At 37.7% G+C, this 16,595-nt stretch overlaps 2 protein-coding genes across 4 annotated transcripts; one reads left to right on the top strand and one right to left on the bottom strand.

Moving 5' to 3' along the window:
• The first annotated feature begins 1,024 nt into the window (after window positions 1-1,024).
• On the top strand, window positions 1,025-8,131 carry LOC131332042 (thylakoid lumenal 29 kDa protein, chloroplastic). Of its 2 annotated transcripts, XM_058366062.1 has the most exons (11): window positions 1,025-1,263; window positions 1,494-1,589; window positions 2,687-2,771; window positions 2,860-2,894; window positions 3,024-3,089; window positions 3,195-3,235; window positions 3,675-3,805; window positions 4,548-4,654; window positions 4,789-4,926; window positions 5,670-5,804; window positions 7,568-8,131. In XM_058366062.1, the coding sequence occupies exons 1-11, from the start codon at window positions 1,165-1,167 to the stop codon at window positions 7,676-7,678; spliced, it is 1,044 nt and encodes a 347-aa protein (XP_058222045.1). In that variant the 5' UTR covers window positions 1,025-1,164; the 3' UTR covers window positions 7,679-8,131. The 2 variants fall into 2 exon arrangements, with proteins under 2 accessions (XP_058222045.1, XP_058222046.1); XM_058366063.1 differs by lacking the exons at window positions 2,687-2,771; window positions 2,860-2,894 and having other exon boundaries at window positions 1,041-1,263.
• LOC131332041 (serine--tRNA ligase, chloroplastic/mitochondrial-like) lies at window positions 7,882-15,022 on the bottom strand. Of its 2 annotated transcripts, XM_058366060.1 has the most exons (10): window positions 14,801-15,022; window positions 13,612-13,760; window positions 12,257-12,350; window positions 12,026-12,174; window positions 11,841-11,933; window positions 10,963-11,142; window positions 10,330-10,496; window positions 9,541-9,675; window positions 9,340-9,433; window positions 7,882-8,853 (listed from the first exon to the last, which is right to left on the bottom strand). In XM_058366060.1, the coding sequence occupies exons 1-10, from the start codon at window positions 14,997-14,999 to the stop codon at window positions 8,581-8,583; spliced, it is 1,533 nt and encodes a 510-aa protein (XP_058222043.1). In that variant the 5' UTR covers window positions 15,000-15,022; the 3' UTR covers window positions 7,882-8,580. The 2 variants fall into 2 exon arrangements, with proteins under 2 accessions (XP_058222043.1, XP_058222044.1); XM_058366061.1 differs by lacking the exon at window positions 14,801-15,022 and having other exon boundaries at window positions 12,257-12,357; window positions 13,612-13,754.
• Window positions 15,023-16,595: the final 1,573 nt, after the last annotated feature.

The raw sequence follows: 16,595 nt of genomic DNA, 5'->3' as shown, positions 1-16,595 counted from the left end.
ATGGATTAGGGCCGTCCAAGAAAAATCGTGAAATCGGTCCGGACCAAACCGAATCGAACCGATCCGTGCCTTTCGAATTTTGTCATTGGATTAATGGTCCGGACACAGATTCAAAAATTAAAAAATCGTGAGACACGATTAGGATTTCAAAACTATGGATTAACCAAATCGGACCGTGAGATATTTAAAAAAATAAAAATATATATGTGTGTGTAATATTTATAAGTAAGTATAATTTTACTAATTGATATGAAGGTTTTTTTAACAATTTTACAATAATGTGATAATATATAAAACTTATTAGGGAATGTAATTAGTAATTTGAGAAACTAATTTGCTCTACAAAATGTTTGGTTTTTATGGAATGCAATCCGGAATATTTGCTGATGACTTGCTGCCTTGCTTAACTAATGGCAGTAAGGTTGCATTTGTTGGTTGCTAATGACTTGATGTAATTGTTATGGATGTTTATGGGATTTAGTGTTTGTATTTCTAGTTGGAATGCGATATGTAATGGGATGGTAGTAGCATCATTTTATCTTTTTGGAAGGTAATCGTGAATAAAATCGAGATCGAACCGTGACTTACGAATTAGATTGGAATCGAACTGTAGGACTTTTCGTTCGGACATGGATTGCATTTTTTAAAATCCGTGACTCACGAATTATGATTGGATTCATAGGAATTCGATCCAATTCAAACTGTGGACAGCCTTAAAATGGATGTCTTCTTGTGTCGGGTGCAAAAATCCAATTGAAGTCTCAAGAACCCATTAAATGGGACCTATTTTGAACTTTCTGACGAGAGGAAATCTTGTTTACAAAGGTGTTGTAAACGTTTGCAGCACTCAATTTTTGCCGTCCAAAATTATATTGAACGATTTAGATGTAAATAAAATTATTTTGAAAAAGAGTTGAACTTTTCCTAGAGTTTCATTAAAATCTGAACCATTTACAATACTTTTGGACAATCACGATCACGATTGATTGCTACTGCAAAACACGTAAATACAGTAAGTTTCTCTCTTTGAACAAACCAACTTTTGGTTTGAGATAGGAATTGGATAACACAAATCACCTGCTCATCATCTCCACACCCCACACACAAAGATCACTCTCTCTCTCTCTCTCTCTCTCTCTCTCTAATTTTCAAGAAGCAGAGGAAATGGGGATGGTCTCTTTCATCTCAACAATCCCTTCTCTGCTTCCTCTCCCAGCTCCCGCCACCACTTCTCCTGCTATCTCCAGATACCCAATTCCTTCTGTAAGTCCATTGTCTTTAGCTTCAAACGTAGATACATATGTTTGAAGTTCTGGGTACCATTGTTTATATGTTAAATAACTTGTTTCTGGTTCTTGTTCGATCAATTTTTTTTTTTTTTTTAAAATACTGTCCCACCAACTCATACGGGAGTTTTTATTTTTTTATTTTTTTTAATTCTCGAGAAAATGGGCAATGGGTAATGATTTTCTGTATTTCTCTCGTGTAATCAGAGTAAAATTTGCTGCAAGATTGAAGCTGATAATGATAGTGAAGATCAATTTGGTAGAAGGGACATTCTTAAATGCTTTGGGGCTACCATTGGCATGGTAAGACCAATTCATTCCTTTCTCTCTCTTTTTTCCCCTTTCTTTTTTACACTTTTTGGCCTCTTAATACCTGTGAAAGATGCTGTTAGTATTTCCCATTATGCAATTAGGACTTTTAGGTTATTTATTGAACATGATGGCTATATTCTTTTTTTTCGAACCACAGAGAATATTTTATTTACCAGAGTAAAATTACTATGATTAAAAGGATAGAAAGTACAAGGCATCATAACGAACGAAACGCATCCCAATCAATACCCAACCCGCCCGCTAATCACATGCCTCTGACTACCCTGGGAACCGACCACAATAAACGAAACAACCTACACAAACCACTTGGAAGTGACAACAACTCGCCCGCTAATCACATTTGTTGCCTCGGATTGAATACCGATCACCCCCAATAGCTAATTGAATAACTAGATGATATAATCCAAATTGCAAACTAATTGAATTCATGTACGAGAAATAAATAGATCACTCACAAAGGTTACATATTTTAGTCCTAGAGTGGCATTATAAGTACACGGCAAAAATGAACTCGAAATTACTATCTACCAAGTTTATCTATATTAGGATATTGTACTATTTGTATGAAAACTAAATCCAAGATAGGTAAGGTCAATGTGTAGCTTGAACATTGGATACCACGTCTTACCTAGTGTACTTATCTCCTACTTTCAAAAGACAATGGGATTTATGAGAGATGGTAGTTAAACAGTCTGTCCTTTTTGTGGAGTGACTAATTTCCGCGATTCCAAGACATCCCACAACGCTAGATGCCCGTATTTTTACTTTACTATTGTTACTTAACTTACCAATTCTTAATGCACATTGAGATTTAATATTCCTAAAGAAATCCTTCTTATGACGATTATAGTGAACTACGTAGACTCACAAAGATTTGGAACAAGATTCCTGCCAAAACCTAGTAATACGAAGAAGAAAAAAAACCCGATGGGTTGAGTACAACATATGCTCTTTCACTCATTCAAACCAGTGCCATGTAAACGGATGTGTTATTCATAGATCCATATCTTGGTCATGAGTGGAAGTGATGTAATGGCGAGTTTTTACCAGTTGTTGTCTCTCCATAGGAAATAATAGCAAGCTCCAGCTCGTTTGTTAAAGAAGCTAATGCTGCTGATCTGATACAGCGCAGACAGCGTTCTGAGTTTCAGTGTAAGGTCTCCTCCATACACTCGACTTCTTTTGGACACTAAGAGTACTTGTTGTCAAGTGAATTGAACTAACATAATTTTTTTGACAGCAAGTATCAAGAATACGCTTTATACAGCTATAAAGGTAAAACCAACCGTAATGCTTAGTTATATTGGTCTTGATCTGTTGCGTAATCGCCCATTTATGTAGAGTTGATTAAATTCATCGGGATTTCAACCTCAAAAGTGCTCTTACTTGATGTGTCTATTTCAGGAAAACCAATATCTTATTCCATCCTTACTGACTTTAGCATTGAATGATATCATGACCTATGATAAGGTGAGAGAGTTTTACCTGTTGGAAATCCAAGCTTTAAATAGAATTAGTTTTTTTTTTTCCCTATATTGATTTAGCAAGCTGATCTGGTTCTCATTAAGTTTGTAGGCTACAAAATCTGGGGGCCCAAATGGATCCATACGGTTCAGGTACTTGTCAATTCAGCATTTCCGTGCATTCTCCAATGTATTTGACTAAATAAAATCATGGAACTGTGCATTCTACCTGCCTTTGCCAGCATTTCATGCACAAGCTTAGTGTTGATATGTTTTAAATCCTTGATCCAGATGGCTTTAGGGCCGGTAAATGCCAATTCCAAAACAATCCAACAGTTTCAGTTTGGTTGTATTCAATGTGGATGAGAAAACAGTTGAGGTTATGAACTTGTAATGAATTGTCAGTTCGGATGATGGACTTAGTTTGGTTGAGGAGCCAGATTTTCCTTTAAGTTTTTATAATTGCATCCTTTGGCTTAACAGTTTGAGCTCCATGTTATTTTGTTTAATGTTTCTTGCTAAGTTTTAACTCCTCGCTCAAATGCTACCTCGATTTTTATTCCTCGTGTCCTTTATCCTTTCTTGCTTGAAGCTCAGAGATTAACAGACCGGAGAATAAGGTGCTCACTGCCGCGTTGTACTTGTTAGACGATGCAAAGAAGGAAATAGATTCGTATTCAAAGGGTGGTCCTGTTTCATATGCGGATCTCATCCAATGTGCAGGTCCGATACTAATCTCCAAGATTTCCTATACAGTACCTATATTTCAGGGATGAAATTGGTCTAGTTCGGTTGATGCATTTGGTGTGGGCATATATATCATCCATATGTTTACAGGAATCCATTGATGAAAAATCATTACTGAAAATAGATAATTCACCAAAAATCAACCCAAACTAACAGAAATTTATTAAACTGATTATCGTAAATGAAACTACAATAAGATTTAATTAATGACTGTATCTGGAATAATCCCTAGAAGCGTAGTGTCTTATCTGAGAGGTGGTTCACTGTTAACTAATTAGTAATGATGACTAATGAGTTTCCGATCAATTCACAATTTCACAGGATTTATGGAGACCAATCTATAGGCTAGGGCCTAGGATGCAAAATTCAACCCTGCATGTCCTGTGCACATCTATCACCATTTTTCTGAAACGACATCTGGGGACACCCTTTTAGTATTAGGTTGAAATGATATCATCGAAACATCGTTGTATTTCAAAGGACTTTTCAGATGCTGAGAAACGATGACAGACCAGGTCACAAATGTTGCTCTTTTTTCATGTGGATCCAAATCCGAACATGGTACATCAAATGAAAATGTGAATGTGATAAATTATAAAGCTACGATGACCTCATTTAGCTTCTGTTGCGGAAAGTAATGTCTGTGAAAGACGGCGAATGCTTTTGTTTGCATTTGGCATTTGAGAGCTCCTGACCCAATTTGCTTCGTTCAATGCAGCACAAAGTGCCGTAAAGTCTACCTTTCTAGCTTCTGCAATTCGTAAATGTGGTGGGAATGAAGAGAAAGGAAACTTACTATACACAGCATATGGTTCAAATGGGCAGGTTAGTTCCTTGTACATCCAATTCTCTGTGGGATTAATACATCTTTACCTCACTTACAAAAGAATATGGTGGAGCTATTGATTTAATGCATACAAATTTTGTGTGTGTGTGTGTGTGTGTGTGTGTGCCAACAGTGGGGCTTGTTTGATAGGCAGTTTGGGAGGTCAGATGCCCCAGACGCAGATCCAGAGGGGAGGGTTCCCCAGTGGGAGAAAGCAAGCGTTCAGGAAATGAAAGACAAATTTGCAGCCGTTGGCTTCGGTCCTCGTCAGGTATTTTGCAAGTAGGAAATGGATTCTCTGCTGTAAGCATCGGGAACGGTAGAAAAATGTGTGACAGGTCACAGATCCCATTGTTGGCCCCTCAGACCCACAACTTTTCTCACATGCCTTTGGACTATCTCAGATACGTACTGGATAGATCCCCTACCCTTTTAGTTACAGTGACGTCAAACTAGCATGGTATGGCCTTGTTTCGGTACAAAATTTGTCACTAATATCACAACTTATTTTTGTCATTAGTGGCCTTTTACGAATTTGGTTAACGTATTTTTCTGTTTTCTAGTTCCTCTAGTCAAGGCAAACGAGAAAAGTAAGAATTTTTTAGTGTAAGCTGAAGAAAGTTCAAAGAAGAGGAGAAAAATGATTCTAAACTGCATGTTGGGATAAACCAACTTTTAATAAACCAATTTTTGTCCTTAGTGTTGAAGATTTCTATTGATCAGTTTTGTCTATCAAAATTGGTTTATACCAAAAATGGTTGATTTTACCATTTTGTAGCAATGGTTGTAAGTAGTACAATCTAGCTAGTTTCTTAAAAAGGCATAATCAAGAAGAATATCATTTCAGAATGGTTGTAAGTAGTACAATCTAGCTAGTTTCTTAAAAAGGCATAATCAAGAAGAATATCATTTCAGCATATCCGGTTTTTAACTTTCGGTTATTTCTAACTTTCGGTTGTGCATCTCACTAACCTTGTGCTTTCCTTTTACTTGTGCAATTTTTTGGCTGGGCAGCTTGCTGTTATGTCTGCATTCTTGGGTCCTGATCAACTAGCCACTGAGGCATTATTGGCTGCCGATCCAGCTGTTGCTCCATGGGTTACGAAATACCAACGAAGCCGAGAAACAGTCTCCGAAACTGACTACGAGGTTAATACCATGCCACCATTTCTCTTTTCTGCTTTTGTGAAGCATAGGTGAGATGGATAAAGAAATGGACAAGGAAATAAAACTAACAATTTTGTGCACAATGGAAAGGGATTTTATGTGGGATCGGTAAAATTTTCAGTTTAAATTTTACATGTACAAAAAACAGAATCAAGCTTTCTTTTGTTTTTCTCAAAAAGAAAAATGCCACGTTGAAAGACTTGTGCCGAAATCAATTGGGGGTGGACGGAGGTGATTGGCTTGACATGGTTGATGAAGAGCAGCCGGATGCGGAAGCGGGAGGTTGCAGCCAGTGGCCGTAGGTGGTGGCTGGATGCAGGGCCGGCCCAGAGGTAAGCCCAGCAAGCCCCCGGGCTTCCGGGCTGGGCAACCGCCGAACAAGAAAAAGAAAAAGAAAAAGAAAAAGAAAAGAAACGTATGTTATGTATAAATAAATAAAAAGTTTCCACAAGTAATTCGAAGAGTTATTTTGGTTTGGTTGTCAGCGCCTGCTTGCTAAGTTTTGAGTGAACCGAGTTTGACTCCCAGGCAGCCGCCCACTTTTCCTCTCTTTTTTCTCTCTCTCAACAAGCCCTTCTTTCCCTTTTTTTCTCTCTATTTTTGTTATTTCTGGCTACATTTTTTCGCCTTCGCAATCAATAATATTACGATTGTACAAGTGATATGTTCTTACATTTGATTAAAAAGAAAATCCCAATAGTGAAAATTGAAAAGAATCAAGTGAGCTAACATGTTTAATTAGTTTTTTCACCCAAATCATAGTTAAATTTTGAGGATACTTTCTTATGTTCTTAAAAAACAAAAATATTACAATCATATCTTTTTGAGTTTATTTTATCTTTTATAGTTGTATCCTTTTAGCTTGAATTTTTCTAATTTTCTTAAAAGAACTCTTGAAGATGGAGGGAGCCCAATACAAAGAGTTTGCTTCAGGCCCCTAAAAATGTTAAGGCCGCACTGCCCATTACAATTGCTTTGCGGATTGGAGTTTTCTAAGATGAAATTGATAAAAACTTACCTTCATACTACGTTGCCACGAGAGAGATTAAGCATGGATTGACTATCTATAATCTCAATTAAAAATGATTTCTTGAATAAGTTAAAGTACGATAACAACATTAAAAATTGTGGTATTTTTGACATAATTCAAGCTAAAAGTAGTGTAACCTTAATTTTATTTTCGTTTTACTTGTATGTCTTTATTTTTTATGACTTAATAGTAAGTGGGCAACCAAGCTAGGGGTCAGGCTTGGGCAACCCAAAAATCGGGGCCGACCCTGGCTGGATGTGGGGTAGCCAAAGGCTGTGGCTGGGGGTGGTAGCAAGAAGTGGGGGTGGCCGAAGGTGGTGGATAAAGGAGGAGATAAGAAAGCTTTATTTGAAAACAAGGGAAACCACCTTTTTCGTTTCGACAAATTTTGAAATTTTTTTGAATGAGCGCAGTTATTAAACATATGCCTGTTTAGACTTTTGACATTTTCTGAAAACAATATTTAGACAATAAAACAAGTGACTTCAACTTCACCAACTAACACATAGGTATTTCAAAAAATTTTGATGTTACTTTCAGCCCATTTTTGGCATCAACTTCTGCCAAAACCGTTCTACCGGGCAGACATGTAGAATAATCAAACAGCTAATTTTCAATGCGTAATACACGAATTTTAAATTAAGGATATGATGTTCTTTTCTGCTGCATTGCTGTTATCTAATTATGCTAGCGGATTTGGTTATTTTCTTTTCAGGTTGATCTAATAACTGCCCTTACAAAGATGAGTTCCTTGGGCCAACAAATCGATTATGAGGCATACACATATCCTGTTCAGAGAGTTGATCTGAGCAAGTTGAAACTATAGAGATGAAACCATGTACCCATGAAGTAACAACTCTATACCATTCATGTGAGTTTTCCCTTTGGAGTTCTTAAGGTTTAGATAAGTGCATTCGGCATCAAATCCAAGTGTTACAGCATTCAGGATTTTAGTTTTGTTATCGTTTCTAAAGGCAAGTAATAGTATCTTCTTATGGTACAGCCAAGTGTTACTGTATTTTCTTCAAAAAAAAGAAAGAAGGAATGTATTGAGATTCATGAACAGGTGAGCAAAACACCGTTGAAACTGCGTTTTTTTTTTTGCTTTTTAGTAGTCCCATCTGATTCCAGTCCAGAAATTGAGAGAACCGAATTGAACAGTCTAGTTAGCGAATTTATGGCACAGTTTCGATTTGGAATCCGTCCGAGCTGCAGTTATCTTGATGTAAGCAGATTTTATATTTCAACTGGGATAACCCTATAAAATAAGTTCTCTTTCGATTCTACACAAATTTGATTTGTTTGTAACCAAGTTCAAGTTTCTTTACTAGAAAAAAGAACCGGAATTCAAAGGTTGGAACTGAACTGTTATCTACAAGTTTGGATTGGTTAGTCGTATAGGTTATACAGTCGTATAGGTTTTACAGTTTAGTACTTCGGTTCTTAAAATCCTTTGATCCTTAGTTCCCTATTTCTCATAAAATCTAACAAATTCGGTCCATGCTCATGTCAAGATCCGAGAAACCCCCCAAAGGAAAAGAAAAAGACAACTGAATTTAACTCAAAATTTGAAAGCAATGTGTGATTCAGTAAACAAACTCAACTTCCCACCAACTGCAACCCTTTGATGAACTAAGTCACATGAATTTGCCAAAACTAATCATTCAAGTAACAACGCAAATTCAGTCTCTTTTTTTTTTTTAAAAATGCATCTTGTATCAGATTTCCCTATCGGGACTTCGGCCTAATGACCTCAAGCCCACCCATAAAGGGCCTCAATGGCTCGGGGATAACAACAGAACCATCTTCTTCTTGATAGTTCTCGAGCAAACATACAATCATCCGCGGGACAGCACAGGCTGTGGCATTTAACGCATGCACAAACTCCGGTGGAGGAAGATTGCCTTTACCCTTTTTGGGATTTGTTGACATGGCTTCTGGACGGTACCGTATCCCAAGTCTGCGACTTTGGTAGTCTGTACAGTTTGATGCACTTGATATCTGTTCCAAAAAATAATACGACAAATGAGATAAGAAGATTTACTGAACCAAAACGTCGTGATGTGGGGAAATGTTTGTGTAACTGCTTACGCAACATAGTTAAAAGGTATCAACTCTTGTTGGACCCGCAACAACCCTACAACATGCTCTACATCATAGTCATCAAAATCGCACCATCCATAATTCATGCAAAATTAATAGAATCTACAGCAGAATCTTTATGGAACAGAATCGTGAAGTAGCTTACGATTCACTATTCTATTACATAGTTATGATTCATGCAATTTGTTAACAGACGCAACCAACAAATTCAAAACTGTTTTTGCCTATTTTGATGTGACGTAATGCTTGAATTGCAAAACAATCTGGATAATGAGAATACAAGAATTCACGTTTAAAAAGGTGTATTAGCAAAGGATACAGGGATATGCATATATACAACCCCCCCCCCCCCCCCCCAAATACACAAAAATTACTGCTTCATACCTCACCAAAACGTCCTAATCCCGGCATCCATGCCTCCACATCAAACTTTCGATAAGCAGGTGCACCTAAATCTCCTGAAGCCATATCCAAAGTTCTGCCCGAAGGCTCAACATTACAGCCAATGAATGCATCGATCCAAAACAAAGCTACTGGTGACCATTTAAATATTACAAACGTGGTAAGAGGGGTGTGAATACTTACTTGAAATGGAAGCCTAGTGACGAGAAGAGGTCCTCTTCAATTCCAATTAACTCCTCATGGTAAGATTCACTTTCCTCAGGCCGGCAAAGGATAAACATCTCTACCTTGGTGAACTGGTGGACTCGATAAAGACCCCTGCTCCAGGATGGTGGCCAATATATCAATATGGAAGAGAACCAAAAGTAAGCAGAAACAGAAATAGTAACTGATAACTATCATTAGGATTAAATGCTGCTTCTTTTTTTTCAATTTTCTCATTGTTGTCACTTCTTTAATCATTTTCAGTTTAGGACTATCAGCAGTCTTTGAGGGAACAACTAGCAAGTGAATACAAAAATAACACATCAAAGATTAGTCCACCCTAAAAGGGAAAAATGGCCTCTGCTTAGTGATGGGTGACCCTTCAGTATATAGGCCCAATATAAGATGTTTAATAATTCCTATATGTGGCATTGTGGCACGGATCAATGCAAGAGGTATATAAAGCATTTCTGAGCAATATAGTTACCCGAAAGATATGTAGCAATTGCAGATCAATGTACCATAAGGGCAATTACATGTATCCCCATAAACAGGAGAATTGGAAAAAAATGGAAAGGAAGCATGAAAGATTAGAAAACTCTGGAAAAGGTTCAAGTGCTCAACCTTATCCATCAACAGGAAAACCCTATTGTAGAGGATTTCCATTGTTCAAGTGCATTGGAATTCGAACATAGAGACACCCATACAAACGGAATAGATGAAATTCAAGTAGCTTCCATAGACATGATTAATTGCAGTTTGATTTACCTTGTCGCTGTGCCTGCAGCACCAGCTTCAGTACGAAAGCAATGGGATAAAGCCACATACTTTAAAGGTAATGACGTCTCTGCAAGAATAGAATCCATATGAATTCCTCCCACCGGAATCTCTGCAGTGCCAATGAGGCATTGATCACTACCCTCTATAGAATAAACCTGTAGTGTTTGGTAAAAATATCAAGAAAGAGCTAACCCAATCACTATCAGCTTAGGTTGTCCAATGTTCTTGAAACAACAAATAACTTCATGCAAAGTATTAATCCCAAAACCAACCCATTTGCCAATCCAAAAAAGTATAGTAGAGGGAGGAAAAGCCCAAATATCACAATCAAAAGGATTTCGAATATCATGGTTGAAAGTTCAAGGACTCTCATTCCGATCTCATTCTGAGACACAAAAACTCAAATACAGAACAAAATTGAAGAGTCTAATCCACCATCAGCAGAACAATATTAATCCAGTATTAGTTTAAGTGAAAGACAAAATATGACAAATGGAATAAAAAATGAACTACAGCCATTCTCTCAAGTTCATGTTCAGAAGAGGCAGTTACTAACCAGAGAATGATCTCGACAAACCTACGTCTCAGGGAGAAAGAGAAAATAGTAAGATACCAACAAACCTGGGTATTTTCTCCACGAGGCTGGAAGCCACATTTTTCAACAATGGAAGATCTCACAATTTCTGGGGTTGTCAGAGGTGTAAATCCCCTTCGCATGAGTTGCGAGATTGTCCAGTTGACAAGGGCCATCTCTAGTAGAACTGCTGCATTCTTGAGGTAGTAAAATTTTGACCCACTGACCTGTACCGATGAAGAAGCAAAATCAAATATAATTATATAAGGTAGGAGCCAGAGCAGTATATTTCCATTGATATGGAAGGAAACCATGGCCTGAACCGACTCAAATAAAATTTGTCGTAAAGACTAAAGAGAGCGATCCGATATCATGAGCTATAGCAAAACTACTTAGGAGAGGTATGAGGGTAAATAATGAGGCACAAAATTATCCAACTTGATTTTCGACATGTTTCAAGGCCGCACAACCACCTGTCAGCAATAGGCATTATATGTTGTGAAAGCATACATTATCAACCATAGGGATCAAGATGTAAGATCAGGAGAGAAAACTTGTGGTGCTTGTACTCAAGTAGTCAAGTTTATAACTGTGTTCGCTTTTGGGTCTCTAAAACCAACCCCTCTCTCTGCGCACAGTCCCCAATAAGTTTCTGTCCTATTATTATTAGTCTCATGTCTATCTTTATCTCTCTCCACTCGTTACCCCAAAAACCTCCCTCAAAACCAAAACCAAAACCAAACAAAGTCTTAATGTTGTGGTGCTTGTAGATTATCACCAAGGGAACCTGACACGTCATTTCGATGGAGCAACACTATTGCCAACTCATAGGGAGATACTAATACATAAAGTACAGAATTCACAACAACTTTCAAGCCTCCACAAAGACAATCCAAACTTTGTTGCATCAAAATAGAAGAAATACCTCTGCAGCAGTATCAAAGTCCATGAGATCAAGGTCCTTCCCAAGTTGAAGGTGATCTTTAATAGGGAAGTGATACACCCGAGGGCTACCAACCTTCAAATGTACAAGTAGAATGGAAAATAAATCCATAAGAACACACTCATCTCGGGCAACAGAGAGCGATAGGGAGAGGGATGAAGCATTACCATTTTTCTTAACACAAAACAATCCTCCCCTCCTACTGGAACGTCTGGATGGCTCATATTTGGTATTCGCTGTGCTTCCTGCTGAAGCTTATCTGTAAGTTTAAGCAAGTCTTCTTCTACAGAAACAAGTCTGTCCTTCAAATTCTTTCCTGGAAAAAGTGTATCAAAGGAAAGAATAAGACAAACTAAACCAAATGGATGAAAGCACAATGCCAACAGTAATTGCCAGACCTTCTTCTATTAGCTTTTGACGCTCAGCAGGTTCCAGTTTTCCTTTCATCTTATTTGCAACCACATTCCTTTCAGCACGAAGCTGTTCAACTTCCTGCTATCTGTGAGTGATTGTTAGCAATGTTTGACAATAAACCAGACTTTCTATGGTATTGGTGCGTTAAACCAAAATCATTTAAACTAAAGCATTGCTTCTTTTAAGAGAATTATCCTCTTGCAACTGAAAAGGCCACATGCTTTTCTTAGATTCAGTGTCACAATCCACTTGAGGCAACTAATCCAAAACATGAATTTCTTCTTCATATTTCATTTCTAAGGCTACCAGAACAACACGCATGCATGTGGCGATGCTGACGGGGATGGGATGGGATTGGTGGTGGCGGTGGTGGAAGGAGGGGGGGAGGTGGGGGGAAGAGACAGAGCACCGTTCCCTTCTTATTGACCAAGCACTAGGTTTCAGTGTTCATTGTACAGCATTTAAAACATAATTTCGAGATTTGGAGGCGCAAATTAGGCTGGACCTCTTTGAAGTTTATAAAACAATTGCAGGCTTAAGAAAGGATAGTACCGTCAATTTGTAATGCTCAGAGTCTCATAACTCATGCACAATGTGAAATAAATTCTGCATATATTAACTTATACAAACTATTACCCATTGACAAAATAAATTTTATTTCCATAGGCATGGACTTGAACTCCCATATCAAGTGATAAAAGTTGGAATTTACAAAAAAAAAAACAAACAAACAAACAAATAATCTTTGCACCTTACATAACCCATCCCGTAAGCGATTACTCATTAGCACCTTTAACAACTCCTGACCAATCCCCTCATAAAAGAAAACTTCTGCATTCTAAACCACTTAGGGGTTTGGCAATCAAACTTTTGAATTTTCTACTTTGAATTAACACATTCGTGGGTGTTTGGCTGACATTTCAGGAATGTATTATATATTACGTCAAAATGCATTCTAAAAAATGAAGGAACTAAAGAATGCAGAATCTAAGAATCACCACTGGAGGAGCTTTTTAGATTCTGATTATACTTTCACTCATAAAACCCTTCGATAAAATCTATTCTGCTCATATCATCAAAATACTTTTAGGATTCTCATTATAATCTGAAAATCTAATATAACCTACAATGCACAATTCAAAATTTCTAAAAAAAATTGGCTCCCCAAGACCCCATTGGCAACACTAAGATAAATTGACGCTTTTCTCAACAATTTCTCTGTTCCAAGCACACAAGTCCACATTTTTAACCACTGAATTGATATTCAGCAGGAATCAACATAGCAAACAACGTAGCGAATACTATATCCTCGAGACGATAGGTATAACAGAACACTAACCTTCTGAACAGTTAGCACTTTCTCATAGAGTTCAAGAACAAGTTCCAAATTAGCACTGGAATTCCGGTTCTCAATGTTGGCTGCCATCGCCACCTTGTTGTCCCGTATCCACTTGAAATCTATCGACGCTTTCCATTGAGGCTTAACAACTGCATCCACACAACAACAAAAACACCACCAACCTATGAAGCACCGACACCTCTAGAGGTCGACGTATTGCAGTGTCAGACACGGGGACACGGCGGGGACACACGGGGACACGTATGGGACACACCACGTGGCGTGTCCCATAATTTAATTTAAATTTTTGAGAGGGACACGGCTGGGAAAACGGGGAGACATCGATGGGGACACAGCGGGGGTCAAAGTGTAATTTTTCAATAGGGTTGTATTGAACTTATGGATATCTTGTTTTGTTTGAATGGTATTGGAACTATGGATTTTTCGTTTTGTTCACATTTTGCCATTTAAACTTGAAAAAATTGAAAATAAAAATAAATAAAATATACACGTAGCGTGTTTCCTGCAGTGTCCGTATCCCCATTATTTTAGAATTCTCGTGTCCCCCGCGTCCGTGTCCGTGCATCATAGCCACCAACACTAACCCCAAGTCAAGCCCCAAACAAACAATAACAACTACTCTGGTCTAACGAAAATGCCCACCAAAGTTTTTTGAGCCGTGGATAATGTGCAAAAGGTGTATTGATATCCGAGAAAAGTGTTTTGATATCCGTTTGAATGTGCCTTGATATATGTGAGATGTATTTTAAAATTTTACCCCCTCCATCCCTTTTTGTTTGCTCATATTTCTTTTTTGAGTTGTCCCAAATTATTTGCAATTTTCCAAAATTAGCAACCACCAAAAGGCTAAAGTAGCAATTTTACCCCTTTAGTTTTGTGGTGAAGGAAATACTAAGTTTAAAAAAAAAAAGAAAAGCAAAAGGGTATTCAGGGAAATTTAAACATTTTCCAATCCAAAAACTTTTTGGTCAATAAAAGGAAGAATTCCCGTAATGAGCAAATAACAAATTGGAATGAATGAGTAATTTGTTTGACATTATAATTATATGCATATTGTCAATCGTCAATCGCCTAGTGGGCGGCAATTAGCAAGAACCTTGGTTTAATTGCTCGGAAAAACAAATAAAAAACAATACAAACGCAGAATTTGGAGAGAAATTTGGGCGACCTTTTTCGTCGGGGAACATGGAGGGAGCAGTTTGGATAGCCGGAGAGGAGAGAGCTCTGACGGTGAGTGGAAGTGGGGGTCTACGGGACGGGCGGTGGCGATGGAGGAGGAGGAGGGCTAGGGTTAGGGTTCTGGGGAGGGGTGTGAGAATGGAGGAAGAAGCGAGTTTGAGGCCTCCGAAGCAACATTGCGAGCCCATAGCTTCAGTGAGAGGAGAGAGAGAGGCTGTTTCACCACCTTCAACCAATTTATCCTCTCAGTTTTGGGTAAATTACCGAAATTACCCCCAATGTCTCTGCAAATTATATAGATTTCTCCCTCACGTTTGGGAAATTATAAAATATCATCTGTCTCACGACAAATTACTCGCCTGTCGTGATGTAGCCGTTAGAAAATTCAACAGAATCTGTCAAACACAAAGTAATTCTAATTACAATAGATCACATTGTCCTTTGGAGCTTGTGAAAGGCCGCGGAAGCATGAAAATAGCCTTTCACCTATTGAAAAATAAACAGTTTGGCCTACTGTAACTAGGATCTGATAACTTTAGACAAATTTATTCGAATTTTCTAGCGGCTACATCGCGAAACCTTGGGGTGATTTTGGTAATTTTCCCTTCTCTTTTTTTGACAAATTTCTTTACGTACGTGTGAAAGATGGCATTGATTTTTATGTGCGTTTCGCCGATAACTCAAATCGACGATTGATTTGATTGTTCTTGATGGTACTTCAGCTAAACACATTAAATAGAAAAAATAAATTCAACGGTGAGATAATTTTGACTTCAAATTTTCGGGGACAATCTTGAACAATAGGAAGCTTGTGTTTTAGTGTTACAATTCACAATTTACTTTCAAAAGCACATCCAAACCATTACATCAAACCGGAAAATACATCCAAAAGATTATCATTGCTCAATATAATTTGATTTAATAGATTGGAGTAAATCATTGTACTTCAAATATACAGTATAAAATAAAATAAAAATCTTCACTTTTTTGGCTCGTAAATTTTATGAAAAATGCGGAACAATATGAATCGAGTGTTTGACTTTCACGATTCCCAAGTCAACAAGAACACGTTCAAATTGTTAAATGAAACCGAAGAAATCACATAGACCACAGTTGGCCATATCATTTAGTACCTTTTTTATTTTGTATCAGAGAAAAATGCCAAAAGGATATGAAGAAGAAACTAAATCCGAAATCAGCGAAGACTCTAAGCCAGGAGAGCTAGGAACAGAAATCCAATCTGGAGATGAACTTCCTTTTGCTACCATAACTCCAACTTGGTGAGCCACCATGTTCTTGATGATTTTAGACCACTATATAAAGGTCATTGGTCATTTGTTCATGATAATTAACTAGAAAATCTAAGTATTCTAACAGAGATTATATTGTTGAGTGTTTAAGATACCTGTGCTTCTTGGGATCTCCGTACAACCTTCGGATTGTAAATCTCCATAATGTTCTTTGTTATCATCTACGGACGTACATGCAGTATATTTTGAGTTAGATTAGTTATTGGGTGTCCAACATATTCTGGTATGTTCCCCCGACCTAGCAAGGCATCGATCTTCATTTTTTATTTTTCCAAAAGATAAAAGTCGTTGTGGGTATTTCAGCGCTAAATTATGAATCAAAATTAGAAGGCATAAGCTATTTATATACCGCCAGAGAGAGTTTAGCATACGGTTCCACGAGGCATTGACAAAGTTGCATCCTGGATTTAATTCAACATAAAACACTTATAAAAACTTCGAAGGAAGAAACCACCACTCACGAGGGAAAAAAGA

Source organism: Rhododendron vialii, chromosome 7a (assembly GCF_030253575.1).
Source record: "Rhododendron vialii isolate Sample 1 chromosome 7a, ASM3025357v1".
Classification (NCBI taxonomy): domain Eukaryota; kingdom Viridiplantae; phylum Streptophyta; class Magnoliopsida; order Ericales; family Ericaceae; genus Rhododendron; species Rhododendron vialii.
Note: the sequence above shows the minus strand (reverse complement) of the source record. Positions and strands in the feature narration are given on the sequence as shown.

Excerpts from the sequence above, each read along its gene's own strand:
- LOC131332042 (XM_058366062.1), top strand. The coding sequence starts at position 1,165 with ATGGGGATGGTCTCTTTCATCTCAACAATCCCTTCTCTGCTTCCTCTC. Across the intron at positions 2,772-2,859 it reads ACAGCGTTCTGAGTTTCAGT|CAAGTATCAAGAATACGCTT; the intron begins GTAAGGTCTCCT and ends TTTTTTTGACAG. Across the intron at positions 3,806-4,547 it reads GGATCTCATCCAATGTGCAG|CACAAAGTGCCGTAAAGTCT; the intron begins GTCCGATACTAA and ends CGTTCAATGCAG.
- LOC131332041 (XM_058366060.1), bottom strand. The coding sequence starts at position 14,999 with ATGGGCTCGCAATGTTGCTTCGGAGGCCTCAAACTCGCTTCTTCCTCC. Across the intron at positions 13,761-14,800 it reads CATGTTCCCCGACGAAAAAG|TTGTTAAGCCTCAATGGAAA; the intron begins GTCGCCCAAATT and ends GTGTGGATGCAG. Across the intron at positions 8,854-9,339 it reads GATTAGGACGTTTTGGTGAG|ATATCAAGTGCATCAAACTG; the intron begins GTATGAAGCAGT and ends TTTTTGGAACAG.